At 40.0% G+C, this 15656-nt stretch overlaps 1 protein-coding gene across 1 annotated transcript in view; it reads left to right on the plus strand.

The window, feature by feature from the left end:
- Positions 1–15656, plus strand: part of map2 (microtubule-associated protein 2) — a 362870-nt gene that overhangs the window by 290366 nt on the left and 56848 nt on the right. Inside the window, exons 10-11 of the mRNA XM_041201434.1 lie at positions 6830–6906; positions 15117–15290. Of these exons, the coding sequence (XP_041057368.1) occupies positions 6830–6906; positions 15117–15290 (251 nt within the window). The remainder of the gene's footprint in view (positions 1–6829; positions 6907–15116; positions 15291–15656) is intronic.

Genomic DNA, 15656 nt, shown 5'->3' on the forward strand with positions numbered 1-15656 from the left:
TGTCAAAATTATCATAAGGATAATATATCTGTATAAAGAAAGTTGTGTCCAACAAGACAATGATAGAAAGAGTGTTCATCAGAGGTGCACCCCTGCACCCCCTCGCTCTGTCTCTTCCCCCGCACCCCCCACCCCTGTCCAGCAACCCGATACACCTCCATACCCCACATCGTCTTTGTATCCAAGGAGAGGCCAAAGAATTTCTCTGGCTAGAATGCTGAGTCTGCATCCACGTCTCCAAAGGAGATTAGAAATAGTGCAAGACAAATTACATTAGAGGTGTACAGAGAGTATACGTTCTATGAAAGAAGAACAAAGATGAGGAAATATTCACAAAAACAAGAAAATAAATTAGCCAAAGATACAAATATGACAATAATATGGTGTATGACAGCCACATATATACATATTGAAAAAGAGAGTGAGGATGAATAAAATACAAACAAAGCTTCATTAAATATACATCTTCTGAGAAAGTAGAGAGAAGGATCTAGAAAGATAACAAGAGAGAAACATTCTTTTTATCCTTGAGTTAGAATATCAACTAATATATCCAGTGTAGTTTGTTAACATCTTAAAAAGTAAAATAATACAGAAATTCACATTTCAGAAAGTTTAGAGCTTGCTTTGTACATCTTTTCTAGAAACTTGCATAAACAAATGGTATCAAATGTTTTAAATATACAACTACTATGTCTGACAGTACATCAGACATGTATTAATACACTTTAGGTCTAACATTATAACTAATCTATTTTCACCAACCCTAAATATGATGTGACAGAGTTAGCCAAATTTGCACACATTTAATTTTTATTCAACACACAGTTATTTGGCAGGGGGAAAAATATATTACATGGAATAAAAACAGAAAAGGGATGGGATAGTTTTGCCTATCGATAACAGTTAACTATATGCATGCAACAAACTACTTTAGATCTGCTTACAGCCACGAAGATGGACAAGTTGTCAACATCTGGAGAATCCTCTGTTGCTAGTGGGGGAAGATCATCGTTGCATGAAGTGTCAGTGGCAGAGTTGAAAGATAAGACTATCGAACATAGCGTACAGCAAAAATCTGACCTGTTGCCACCTTCCACATTGGATAAAGATAATGATGATGCCTACCAAATACCAGAGGAAGCTTCTAAGAAGCAGCATTCATTTTCAACAGATGCTTTGAAGATCAAACCTGTTCCTGTATCATTTAAGAATGAACCAGGTCCAGAAGACTTAACTGGTTCTAGTGTTGAAACCATAACTAGCCACCATCTAAGTTCATTACAATCCAGTATTCGTGAAGATGAATGTATCTCTATGGTGGCAGCAGAGAACATAGTGGTTCCTATGCAACCAAGTTCTGCCAAGGAAACAGATGAAATCATGAAACTGCAAAACACTCTGACAAAAACACTGCCCAGCAAATCTGTTTCAGATGAAAGTAATAAACCTCTTGATAGTTCTGACATTCAAGATTCATCAAAACAATCCAATACAGAGATTTCAGAAACAGGTTTCTGTAAAGAAAAGGATGTTTCCCCAACTGTCAAAATAGTTCCTGCGAAAGATTCATTAAAGGATAGTGAAGGAGTTTCACAAAAAGAGCAATTGGTTGCTGGATCCTCGGGTACTGAAGACAAATATGTGTTACATCAGCAAGAAACAAAAATAGATTCGGTTGAAACCACCACTTCAGTCACTGAAGACGCAGAACGACCCATTCTTCAGGAAAAGCCAGGAGCACTTGAGGAATTGCATATAGACAAACTATCTGTAATTGCATACAGTGCAGTTAAAGACAAAACTATAGCTTCAGAAGACTTGAGTACTAAAAGGAAAGATGCACCAGAGACAATAAAACTGGTTGAACACATAGAGGATGTATTTTCAATGCCAGAAGACAGATCAGAAACTATTGAATACAGCTCCACAGAAAGTGCACAACATCATTTAGAACATTTGAGCAGGAAACCAACAGCAGAAGAGACAATGTCCAGTGCGGCAGACTTATTACAAACTGAATTCTCTAAACATATGGCTGAACAACTAACAACCAACCTTCCATTTAAGGAAATGGATGAAGCCAATCTTAAGGTGGCAGAAGTTTATCAGTTAACTGATACTACCACTGTTCAGTCGTCTGTAGAAGAATCTAATCTAAGTGTGCAACAAGGCATGCAATCCACCACAAGTGATGCAGCTGACATTTTAAGTAATGATTCTAAGCTTGAGATGATTCAACGAGAGCCGTGTGTTATGGACCCAAATATTGAAAAGTTTCATGGTACACCTACAAAAACTGAAGGAAAAAGCACTCACCAGGTATTTGCTAAGGAAAAAGAGTTGGAAGCACAAGATATGCACCCATTGACTGATACTAATGTTTCTTCTGATAAAAATGCAGAAAGTTCAGTTAGTCCAATAGTGCAAAACAAAATGACTGACACCTTTAATGTGAGTTTGAAAGACAAAACAGAGGTGGATCAGCCAGAAACATCAAAATATTTTGAGACTTTTGTTTTGAAAAATGATGGGGCACAAAGTACCAAGCAACCTGAAGATGATTATTATGAAATGACCATCACAAATGAAAATAATTCAAGATTTCCTCATGTAGTATCACAGTTCTCTGAGGCCCCACATGAAAAATCAAAAGTAGATGCCCACAAAGTTGAAAATAATATATCAGCAGAAAGAATTCACTATAGCACATTGGTACAGACATCTCTGCCTGTTGATGTACAGACTAAATCCACCACGGGAAATGAAATTCGTTTACCAGTAGGTAATCAGCATCTGACGAAAGAGGATCTCCCCACAGCAATATCTCAACAATCTGATTCTAGTGCTGATGCAAGTATTGATAAAGAACTACAAAAACTAGTACTGAATTTACCTACAACATCTTTAGATTCAATAGTACTGGAAGTGGAAACAGAGAGCCAAGGTCCCCCAGAATCTCTGTCTCCATTGGCCTCTGATATTCTTGCCTGTACCAGAGGAATGAGCTTAGAGGAGTCGGCAGACTTTTTTCCAGTAACTACACCTGCTGAGGAGAAGCATGTTTATTTTCCTGTTGAAGTGGAAAAAGATAAAACTGTATCTGGCTATGAAGAGAAATCAGCTGATGAAAGCCTGCAGTTAGAGTCACAATATCCTTACCACCATGCTTTGAAAGATGACTACAAAAATGACACTGTAGTGGTTCCTGACTTGCCTGAAATGTTGGATTTAGGAGTTACAAGAACAAGGCTGAGCTCTGAGGGCACAGAAACGGAAGTGGTTCAAGGAGCATCCATGCCTGCAGAATCTTCCACCGAAAATATTGCTTCTGGCTCAGAGGCTTTAACAGAGAGCATCAAACTAATTATTAAAAATGTTAGTCAAGCAGAGGAAATGGGCTACTGTGTTTTTGAATACTCAGCTCCCTTACCAACTCCTGAGGAAGTTAAAAGTCCTCTGGAGGATGGCAGCATTTTCCTTCACCAGATCCGCACTGCTTCTCAGACTATAGATGAGGAAAGTGTCAGGAGGCAGATAGATGTAAATAAGCAGAAAGATGATTCGCATTTTAGAATTGGCACCCTATCAGAAGACAGGGAATTAAAAATAGCCACTATTTTGGAAGCACAATCAGAAATGAAGGCTGATGAATCAATTTTAAATGTTTCAAACCAGGTTACTAAGATGGAGTCTGTACCAGTTCACTTATCTGATGACCCTTCACTGAACAAACTTAACAATCAAAATAAAGTTATTACCATTGACACTCAGAAAACTGATAAAGACTTTTCTCCAAAGAAGTTTCCAGATCATGAAACTGAAAAGACCAATAGAAGGAATGATTTGTCTGATTTACCCAGTAAAGTTACAATGTCAGAAATGTCTTTGAAGTCAGAGTTTGTTGATCACAAACTGTCTGAGAAAGAGACTTCTGTTTGGGAACCAGTTCAACCCAGGGAGCACTTGGAAGATGAACCAAGGTCTGGTTTGCCCAGCAAAGTTACTGTTCCACAAGGAGGTTTTGAACTAAAGTCTACAGATCACAAACAGTCTGAGAAAAGTGTTTCTGTCCAAGAACTAGCTCAACCCAAGAAAGTCTTGGAAGATAAACCAAGGCCTACTTTGCCCAGGCAAGATACTGTGCTGGATGTAGATATAGAAATAGACAGCTTAGATCTTACATTTTTTAAAAAAGCTGCTCCTATTCAAGAATCAATTCAGCCTAAGAAAGTCTTAGAAGCTGAATCTATGCCCAATTTGCTCAGTGAGGCTACTGAGCCAGAGTCTGTTACTGAGCCAGAGTCTGTTACTGAGCCAGAGTCTGTTACTGAGCCAGAGTCTGTGTCTGAGAAAGCTGCTCCTACTGAAGAGACACCTCAACTTCAGGAGATTGTTGAAACTAAGTCTAGTTCACCCAGTAAGGCCGTCTTACCAGAAGCAGGTGTAGAGACTGAGATTGTCGATCATAAAATATCTGTGAAGACTGCGTCTGTACAAGAAACCCCTCCACTTGAGAAAATTATGGTGGATTCCACTCAGCCTAATTTACCTGGTGAGGTTGCAGTATCAGAAGTAGATTTAAAAATGGAGCAAATCAATCAAGTATCTGAGAAAGTTGTTCCTGCTCCAGAATCAGCTCAACCTAATAACTTTAGGGAGGATGATGCTAAGCCTGTTTTGCCCAGTGAGATTATTGCACTAAAAGATGATTTAGAAACCATGCCTTTTGATCACAAAATAATTGAGAAATCTGTTCCTGTGCAAGAAATTATTCAAGCTGAGAAGATGATGAAAGGTGCAACTATGCCTAGTTTATCTAGCGATGTTGCTGAGTGCACAATAGCTCAACCTAAGAAAATCATGGAAAATGAAACCACGCCAAGTGAAGTTATTGCACCAGAAGTTCCAAAAACGGATTCTGGTGATCACCGAATCTTTGAGGAAGCTGTTCCTATGCAAGAACCAGTTGAAGCCCAGAAAACCATGGAAGAGGAAGTTAAGTCTAATTTACTGATTGAGGTTACTGTGCCAGAAATAGTTTTACAGACAGACACTGCTGATTATGAAGTATCCGAGAATGTTGTCCCTGTAGAAGAAACAGATGAGGGAGGAATTATAGAATCTGTCATTACAGTAGAAGATGACATCATTACAGTTGTTCAGACCACGTTAGAAGGAGGAAAGGACATAGGCCACAATGTAAGATTTGCCATGCCTGATGATGGTGATGTTGAGGATGTCTTTACCCCTAGTGAACAAACCCAGTCAACAGAAGAACAAATTTATGAGCCACCTGTAAAAGCTGTCCAAATTGCACTTATTCCAGAGAAGATAGAGATCCCTACAGACTTGAAAGAAGATGAGAGTATTGATGAATCAGTAATGGACACAGACAGCCTCTGGATGGATACTCAAGGTGCCTATAAAGACTTAATAACTATCAGCCATGACTAGATAGTAAAATCTCTATTAAGAAAATAAGTACTGCATTACACTACACTGTATTCTTTAACGTTACTGAGTTTTTAAGAAGTAACATGAATTTGGTTTGTGCTTTTTTTTTCTGATATTGTATCCCTATTGCTATTAAAGTGATTTCTTGCACTCTAATTCTGCAGATGAAGACAGTATCATAGTAACACAACCAGCTGCTGTTACTAAACAGGAGAAAACAGAGAAGGATTTCAGCAGCCTGTCTATGGATAAACATAGGAAAGGAAAGGTGTTAAAAACCGGAAAAAACAGAGTTTCCACGCCTGAAAGAAAAATAATTAAAAAAGATATCAGTGCAGTCTCCAAAGAAGACAAAAAGAAGAGAAAAGGTTCATACAAAAGAAGCAATTTTTGTTTTATCATTGCATTTTTGTGATGTGAGGTGTTTGTACTGTGCCTATGTGACCATATTATGTTCTCTGTGAGATTTGGCTGTAGAAAATTTAGAGAATAAACAATAGCAAGAAGGAGTAATATCTAATTTTCTAAATTGTTCTCTATTAAGTTCTTTGATGAATAGTGGATATTGAGCATTCCACCTGACTACCACATTGTTCCTGTCCTCATATATTTGCTCTTGTTTTTCCTCTCTAACAGCCTATAAGAAGTCTGAGCTTGCTAAAAAATCAGAAATTCAGACCCGATCTCCTTCCAGGAAAATCATTTTAAAACCAGCAGTAAGATATCATAGACCAGCTCACGTTCCTTGTACTAAACGGAAGCAGACAGGTGACTGTGTAAACACTGCAATGTGGCTGGCAAACATGGACTTTACTTCATTGCTAGACTGGCTTTTTTTCCTGCGTTACTTTTTTTCTTTCAGCCACTGGGCTGTTGCAAGTTTATCTGTATTCAGCGCTTTTCATTTTTTGTTCTACAGCAGTCATGATCACGCATGCTTGTCATGCACAAGCTTGCAAGTACCGTGGTCTTCACTTTGAAGTGGTGGCATAATTCTTATTGTGGAAGTTTGCATAGATTGCTGTGTGCTGGTGGGAAAGTGTTGCAGCCTGCATCATGATATCCATTCACATTAATTTCTCTTGTGTTTAGAGGTGTTCAGGTATAACTCACTTTACATGCAATTTATGTTTTCCATTTCTATTATTTAAGAAATTATTTAGTTTAAAAAAAATGTTTATGTACAAGGTTTCCTCCCCACTAAGCCTTTTTGTTATTTTGGATAATTTGTACTTCATTACTTTGCTTTCCATCCTTTATGACAACACTAACCTTAAACGCCTTTGCTTTCATACGCATCTTGATTTATATCTGATTGTAATTTTTAAGATCTGTACTGTTGTATTCTAATATTAATGTTCCTTTTGCCCAGCTCCTGAAAGTGTTGAAGCTGCTTATGTCATAGACCAGAAATTTTCTGTTGCTAAGCAACCCAAGGAGAGAATAACAGTAAGTAAATGAACGGATAAAATATCCTATTTGTGGTAAGAATGGTGAAACAACTTTTGCAGCATTTGAAGTTCTCATTTTTTGACTAAAAATAATCACTTTTTTGAAAGATGTTTATGGCAAAGCCACAAATATTTCTAAACTTGTTCAGTATGATACATGCATGTGACCTATCTTCGGAAAATATTATTTTTTTCATGTGTTGTGCCTTTTTTCTAGTTTTAAGATAATTTTGAGTTACTTCTAGTTGATAGGTATAGATCCGTGGTGTGTTGTACACACATGTACAGAAGCACTCTGTTCAAGCTAATGAACTCTGCTGGATAGATTTTGCTGCTGTTGTTCAGCTGAGGGTTACTACATAGTATCTACATTTATTTTTTTCATTCATTCATGGGATGTGGGCTTCGCTAGCTGGGCCAGCATTTATTGCCCATCCCTAATTGCCCTTCAGAAAGTGGTGATGAGCTGCCTTCTTGAACTGCTGCAGTCCATGTGGTATAGATACACCCACAGTACTGTCAGGAAGGGAGTTCCAGGATTTTGACCCAGCGACAGTGAAGGAATGGCAACATATTTCCAAGTTAGGATGATGAGTGACTTGAAGAGGAACTTCCAGGTGGTGGTGTTCTGATCTATCTGCTGCCCTTGTCCTTCTAGACGGCAGTGGTTGTGGGTTCGGAAGATGCTTTCTAGGGAGCCTTGGTGAATTCCTGCAGTGCGTCTTGTAAATGGTACACACTGATGCTAATGTATATTGGTGGTTGAGGGAGTGAATGTTTGTGGATGTGGTGCAAATCAATCGGGCTCCTTTGTCCTGAATGGTGTGAAGCTTCTTGAATGTTGTGGAAGCTGCACTCATCCAGGCAAGTGGGGAGTATTCCATCACACTCCTGACTTCTGCCTTGTGGATGGTGGACAGGCTCTGGAGAGTCAGGAGGTGAGTTACTTGTCGCAGGATTCCTAGCCTCTGACCTGCTCCTGTAGCCACAGTATTTATACAGCTAGTCCAGTTCTGTCCCTGGTCAATGGTTACCCTCAGGATGTTGATAGTGGAAAATTCAGTGATGGTAACGCCATTGAATGTCACGGGGCAGAGGTTAGATTCTCTCTTGTTGGAGATGGTCATTGACTGGCACTTGTGGCAAGTAACATTTGTGCCACACATGTCAGCGCAAGCCTGGATATTGCCCAGGTGTTGCTTCATTTGGACCTGGACTGCTTCACTTTCTGAGGAGTCGCAAAGAGTGCTGAACATTGTGTAATCATCAGCGAACATCCCCACTTCTGACCCTTATGATGGAGGGAAGGTCATTGATGAAGCAGCTGAAGATGTTAGTTCAAGGGCACAACCCTGAGGAACTCCTGCAGTGATGTTCTGGAGCTGAGGTGACTGACCTCCAACAACCACAACCATCTTCCTTTGTGCTAGGTATGACTCCAACAATGGACAGTTTTCCCCCTGATTCCCATTAACTCCAGTTTTGCTAGGGCTCCTTGATGCCACACTCAGTCAAATGATGCCTTGATGTCAAGGGCAGTCACTCTCACCTTACCCCTGGAGTTCAGCTCTTATGTCCAGGTTTGAACCCAGGCTGTAATGAGGTCAGGAGCTGAGTGGCCCTGACAGAACCCAAACTGGGCATCAGTGAGCAGGGTATTGCTAAGCAAGTGCCACTTGATAGCACTGTTGATAACTCCTTCCATTACTGATGATCGAAAGTAGACTGATGGGGCTGTAATTTGCTGGGTTGGATTTGTCCTGCTTTTTGTGTACACGACATAACTGGGCAATTTTCCAACATGGACGGATAGTTGCCAATGTTGTAGATGTACTGGAACAGCTTGGCTAAGGGTGCAGCAAGTTCTGGAGCACAAGTCTTCAGTATTATTGCCAGAATAGTGTCAGGGCCCACAGCCTTTGTACTATCCAGTACCTTCAGAGATTCTTGATATCACGTGGAGTGAATTGAATTGGCTGAAGACTTTCATTTGTGATGCTGAGGACCTCCAGAGGAGGCCAAGATGGATCATTCACTTGGCACTTTTGGCTGAATATTGTAGAAAATGCTTCAGCCTTATCTTTTGCACTGCTGTGCTGGGCTCCCCCATCTTGGAGGATGGGGATATTTGTGGAAACTGCTCCTCCAGTGAGTTGTTTAATTGTCCACCACCATTTACGAATGGATGTGGCAGGACTGCAGAGCTTAGTTGGTTGATCCGTTGGTTGTGGGATTGCTTAGCTCTGTCTATCACTTGCTGCTTTTGCTGTTTAGCATGCAGGTAGTCCTGTGTCATAGCTTCACCAGGTGGACACGTTTTTAGGTATGCCTGGTGCTGTTCCTCTTCATTGCACCAGGGTTGATGCCCTGGCTTGGTGGTAATGGTAGAGGGGCAGAAGCACCAGGCTATGAGATTACAGATTGTGTTCGAATACAATTCTGCTGCTCCTGATGGCCCACAGGGTCTCATGGATGCCCAGCCTTCAGTTGCTAGATCTGTTCATAGTCTATCCCATATAGTACAGTGGTAGTGCCACACAACATGATGAAGAGTATCCTCAATGTGAAGCCGGGACTTCGTCTCCACAACAACTGTGTGCGGTGGTCACTCCTACCGCTACTGTCGGCAGGTTGGTGAGGATGAGGTCAAGTATGTTTTTCCCTCTTGTTGGTTCCCTCACCACCTGCCCCAGACCCAGTCTTGGAGCTATGTCCTTTAGGACTCAGCCAGCTCGGTCAGTAGTGGTGCGACTGAGCCACTCTTACTGATGGATATTGAAGTCCCCCACCCAGAGTACATTCCGCGCCCTTGCCATCCTCAGTGCTTCCTCCAAGTGGCGCTCAACATGGAGGAGCACTGATTCATCAACTGAGGGAGGGCGGTACGTGGTAATCAGCAGGAGGTTTCCTTGCCCATGTTTGACCTGATGCCATGAGACTTTATGGGTCCAGAGTCGATGTTGTGGACTCCCAGGGCAACACCCTCCTGACTGTATACCATTGTGCTGCCACCTCTGCTGGGCTTGTCCTGCCAGTGGGACAGGACATAACCCAGGGTTGGTGATGGTGGTCTCTGGGACATTATCTGTAAGGTATGACTCCATGAGGATGACTATGTCAGGCTGTTGCTTGACTAGTCTGTGAGACAACTCTCCCAATTTTGGCACTAGCCCCCAAATGTTAGTAAGGAGGACTTAGCAATCAAATCAATTGTATCAGGTGATATAAAATGCAGGGACGTTACGGAAAAAAGATTATAAATCAAAAATTTTATTTTGTGAATACATGGATCGATCTCTGTTAAGTAGCCAATGTTTACCATATTCTGTAAAATTTGCATAGAGCAATGGAAGGGCAGTGGATGTTATCTACATGGATTTCAGTAAGGCCTTTGACAAGGTCCTTCATGGCAGACTGGCACAGAAGGTAAAGTCGCACGGGATCAGAGGTGAGCTAGCAAGATGGATACAGAATTGGCTTGAGCATAGAAGACAGAGGGTAGCAGTGGAAGGGTGCTTTACTGAATGGAGAGCTGTGACTAGCGGTGTTCTGCAGGGATCAGTGCTGGGACATTTGCTGTTTATAGTTTACATAAATGATTCTGAAGAAAATGTAACTGGGCTAATTAGTAAGTTTGCAGACGACATTAAGATTGGAGGAGTTGCAGATAGTGAAGAGGATTTTCAAAGGATACAATAGGATATAGATCGGCTGGAGACTTGGGCGGAGAAATGGCAGATGGAGTTTAATCCGGACAAATGCAAGGTAATGCATTTTGGAAGGTCTAATGCAGGTAGGAATTATACAGTAATGGCAGAACCCTTAAGTGCATCGACAGGCATCGGAATCTGGGTGTACAAGTCCATAGGTCACTGAAAGTGGCAACGCAGGTGGATAAGGTAGTCAGGAAGGTATACGGTATGCTTGCCTTCATTGGCAGGGGTATTGAGTATAAAAGCTGGGAAGTCATGCTGCAGCTGTATAGAACCTTGGTTAGGCCACACTTGGAATATTCTGTGCAATTCTGGTTGCCACATTACCAGAAGGATGTGGAGGCGTTGGAGAGGGCGCAGAGGAGGTTTACCAGGATGCTGCCTGGTCTGGAGGTTATTAGCTATGAGGAGAGGTTGGAGAAACTTGGATTGTTCTCACTAGAGTGACGGAGATTGAGGGGCGACTTGATAGAAGTTTACAAAATTATGAGTGGCATGCACAGAGTAGATAGTGAGAAGCTTTTTCCCGGAGTGGAAGAGTCAATTGCTAGGGGACATAGATTTAAGGTGAGAGGAGAAAACTTTAGAGGAGATGTACAGGGCAGGTTTTTTTACGCAGAGGGTAGTGAGTGTCTGGAATTCGCTGCCAGAGGAGGTGGTGGAAGCAGGTATGATAGTGGTGTTTAAGAGGCAGCTTGACAAATACATGAATAGGATGGGAATAGAGGGAAATGGACCCTAGAAGTGCAAAATGTTTTAGTTTGACAGGCAAAATGATCAGCGCAGGCTTGGAGGGCCGAAGGGCCTGCTCCTGTGCTGTACTTTTCTTTGTTCTTTGTACTTCAAAAAAAAGTTTGCTTTCTGTCAGGACCACTTGGCACCAGATTGCATTACAGCCTGTTCCAAACATGGACAAAAGAGCTGATTTCTAGAGGTGAGGTGAAATTGATTGCCATTGACACCAAGGTAGCATTTGACTGAGTGTGGCACCTAGGATCCTAATAAAATTGAAATCAGTTGGCATCAGGAAAAAATCTACTGGCTGGAGTCATACATTGCACAAAGGAAAATGGTTGTGGTTATTAGAAACCAATCATCTCAGCTCCAGAACATTGCTGCAGGAGCTTCCCAAGAAAGTGTTGCAGGCTCAACCACCTTCAGGTGCTTCATAATGATCTTCTCTCCATCATAAGGTAAGAAGTAAGTATGTTTGCTGATTGCACGGTGTTCATTGCTATTCATAAATCCTCAGATAATTGGCTGGATTTTCGTGGAGGAGGCCGGAAGGTAGAGTCGGAAAACTTCCCAACCAGGCAGATTTAAAAAAGGCTACCACCCACCATATTTTTGTTCTGGGGAAGCGGGAGCAGAATGGGGTCAAGCCTACTACCTCAGGGCGGGCTGAGATGGTAACCAAAGCAGGTGTGTGGCTAGGCCAGCAGGTTAGAACACCATTTTCCATTTACTGGGACGTGCACCAGTTTTAACGATGATCATCAGACCCTCAAACCCTCACTCCTCATCCCACCTCGCTACTCACATGCCCTCCCATGTGCCTTCCATGATCCCTCATATCTCCATGCCACCTTCATGCTCCCTTATTTTCTCCATGTTCCTTAATATTCCTATTTCACCCCCCCATGTATCCTCCATAACCATTCACCCAGTCTACACTACGGTAGACCTCAGGAGCCACATCTTTGAAATGGAGATGATAAAAACACCATCTAACAATCTAATAGAGCTTTCAGTCAAATATACTTCACACTGGAAAAAACTCATAAAATTGGTTTCATAAAACCCATTCAAAAATTATACTAACAACCAATTTAAGATTTTCAGCTTGGCTGACGATATAGCTCACTTACGCATGCTAGAAGCTACATATATTCATACACAGGGACCTGTCCTCTGCAGGCAAAAGAAACACGTCCAGTCATTGCACTTTATTTGAATTAAACAAAAGCATGGGGGAACAATAACTCCCTGGTGCATTCTCCATGGCAGCACCTCAACCAATCAGAGCCAACTTATTAACTAATCAGCACCCTTTTCTTATGCTGTATAAAAATTGTTGTTCCCTTTGAAATTTGGCATTCTCGTATCTGTCCTCATGAGTGTAAGATGTAAAGCTTCAACACCATTTCTATTTTTTAGCAACATTCAAGAAATGTAAGTGCCCTGAAGTGGTCAATCTGTTGTAAAAACAAATATCTATTTCACTAACCACATCAAAGACAGCTAATCCTTCAATAACCTCTAAAAAATGTAAATTAAAATGTCTACACAGCTCCTTACTGAGATAAGTGGGGTTTGAGCTTCTGAAACTCAGCCAAGCATTCTAAGTGGGCTCAGCTATAACAAACCCTGAAAAATGTAAACAATAGAGTCTATTGAAATTGAAAAAACAGATAGTCTTTTTTCTAAGCTACACCAGCTATCCTATCAATCAAAGCAATCCAGGCACAGCTGTGCTTTTTTTACTCTCAGTGGAAGTTGAAGTTTTTTTTCCAATCTTAAAGGGCTCTGGACCTTTAAATCACTTCAGATTATTGCACTAGAAAAGCTCCAGCATTGATTTCTTCAGTTTTGAATGCAGAGTAGCAGTTTTCCCAATGGGAAAGTAGTCTAATGTTCTTGTGATGACCTTTGACCAAGAAGCAGTACAGTAAGGAAAATGTGTAATTTATTTTAATTGTTGGTGGAATCTGTAACTGTTTTTAAGAGTCTTTGAAAAGAACTTTTAAAAGTTTGTGCCAATTGTAATTTTATTGGATCATAAGAAATTCTGGTCCATGTGACCTTGAACTGGAATTAATCCTATTGCAGGCATACATCATTATTAAGGCCCTTAAACACACGATTGTGGATTAAATAGTTGATGGGTAAAGCTGATACTTGAAACCAGATTTGACATCTGAAAAAATTTAGATTGCTGCCATGACATGTGCACAATCTTTGCACTTCCATCCACCATGCTGATGTCTGTTGTATTGTTGATGAGGAAATTCTGGAACCTGGGATGACAGTTGGTGGGAGGTGATTACCATCTGATGGAATGTGTGCATGCTGTGATCGGGAAGCTGGTGGCAATGCACTCATACATTTTATGGTAAATTACAATGTTGACCATGCTGCTCATTAAGAGCTCCCAGTACCTGTTCTCTACCAGTGAGGACTGAAACCTTGTAAGCTTGTCTAATATTGTCTAATTGGAGGGAAGAGCAGGTTAACGGTATCTCCTTTGGGTCAGTTTACTCCATGATAAACCAGGTGATGGAAGTTTAGAACCAAATCAACCCAATGAAGTAGAATTGGAAATCCAATGACATAGAGATTATTGTTAAAAATGATGATTATAGATGAAAACTGTTTCTCATGATAATAAATGACAGAGTAACCAAAGCAAAAAGTACTTTTGAACTTTTAATGTAAACTTCCAGAGACAGGGTGGTAATTGTTTTTTGAATTTTAAATGATATTCAGGATTTTCAAGACCTTCCTAAATCATAGCTTTTGAGTTCTGATCCATGACACTGAACAAATTGAAGAAAATAACCACACATATTTTACATTTTAGTGCATTATCATTATTTTTCATTTTGATTTTCTGAGTAGCCATGTTCAGGTATCAAAAACATTTTTTTTTATGTAAAGGCAAAGTGTGTTTTCCTAGCATAATTAACTCACCATAGTAATGGTGTATTTTGTTCACCTAGTTTCCTCACCATGATAAGATGCTAGTAGCAGAATGTGGAAGTATATAATAAATATTAACAGGAAGCCCACCATTTGGTGCATCATCCAAAGTAAATTAAAACACTTTCCATCATAGTTATAAACATTTAGATTGTTAGTGTAAACTACAGTGACAAAACTTCCATTGATAACACAATTGACTCTAAAACATACACAGCATGACCACAAGGTGCAAAATTGGGAGCGTTCTCTTATAACTGAGATTACATTTTATAAATCCCCCGCAGAATTGTTAAAGTTCCTGAATCAAAAAAGTGTAAAGCACTCTCAGAACATGCTCTGCTATAATTTTTTTGAGCAGATTATCCAGAACATAAATGCTTTTAAAGATAAATCATAAAATCACCATCATTGTTATAACAATTTATAAACAATAATCACACAAACCTGGGCTATTAAAGTTTAGAAATGCACAATAGGTTTAAAGACAATTATTTCAATTTAATTCTGAAAAATTGTGCCATTTTCTGTATAGTACATTAAATTATACAAAACCTATTTTTAAAAATTGTGCTTTTCAATTATCACAATAGTGATTAGCTGAGATTGGGCAGATAATCATAAGTGCCTTTAATGTGGCTATTCCTAGTAATGTAGCTTCTGGACATATTCATTAGAATATTAGGGCATGTCTATACATGTTACTAATTTAAATTATTGTGTTTTAGTATTTTAATCCATTTTATGTTCATTGTCTTATCATTTTTTAATTTACTTTATATTTTCTCATGAAAAGAATTCATCTACACTAACAAAGATTCCTACCTCAAAATTATCTTCCCTCCTCCCTGAAAGACCCAATTCTACTTGTTCTGCTGCTAGAAAAGCCTTTATTGACCTAGATTATTATCCCACACGACCCTCGTCTGCTGGCCCTAGGGACTCATTGACTGAGCAACCCGTAAGACAGGTAAGATGAACAAATGGTCCATGATGGTAGTCTTGTTTCTTATATTTTTGTATTTCAACTCGGAATGCAAATATAATGATGCTATTTTAATTATTTTGGTATAATTATCTGTCACTGTTAAAAAGATGAACTAATTACCTTTTTGCATGTTTAGTAATCAGCCAGCTGTTATAACTGCACTCAACATTTTTGCTGAGTGTTAATCTTATGTTGCTGCTGACCACTCAATTAAGATGACAAAATTTTCATTGCAGTCTTGGACTCGGGCTTGAATTTAATGCAGCTAGTTCCCTAGCTAGGCTAGGTTCTGTTAACTAATGAAAGAAAATCGTTACAACAAATGAACAGTGCTGGATAGGTGCACAA

This window comes from Carcharodon carcharias, chromosome 12 (assembly GCF_017639515.1).
Source record: "Carcharodon carcharias isolate sCarCar2 chromosome 12, sCarCar2.pri, whole genome shotgun sequence".
NCBI lineage: Eukaryota > Metazoa > Chordata > Chondrichthyes > Lamniformes > Lamnidae > Carcharodon > Carcharodon carcharias.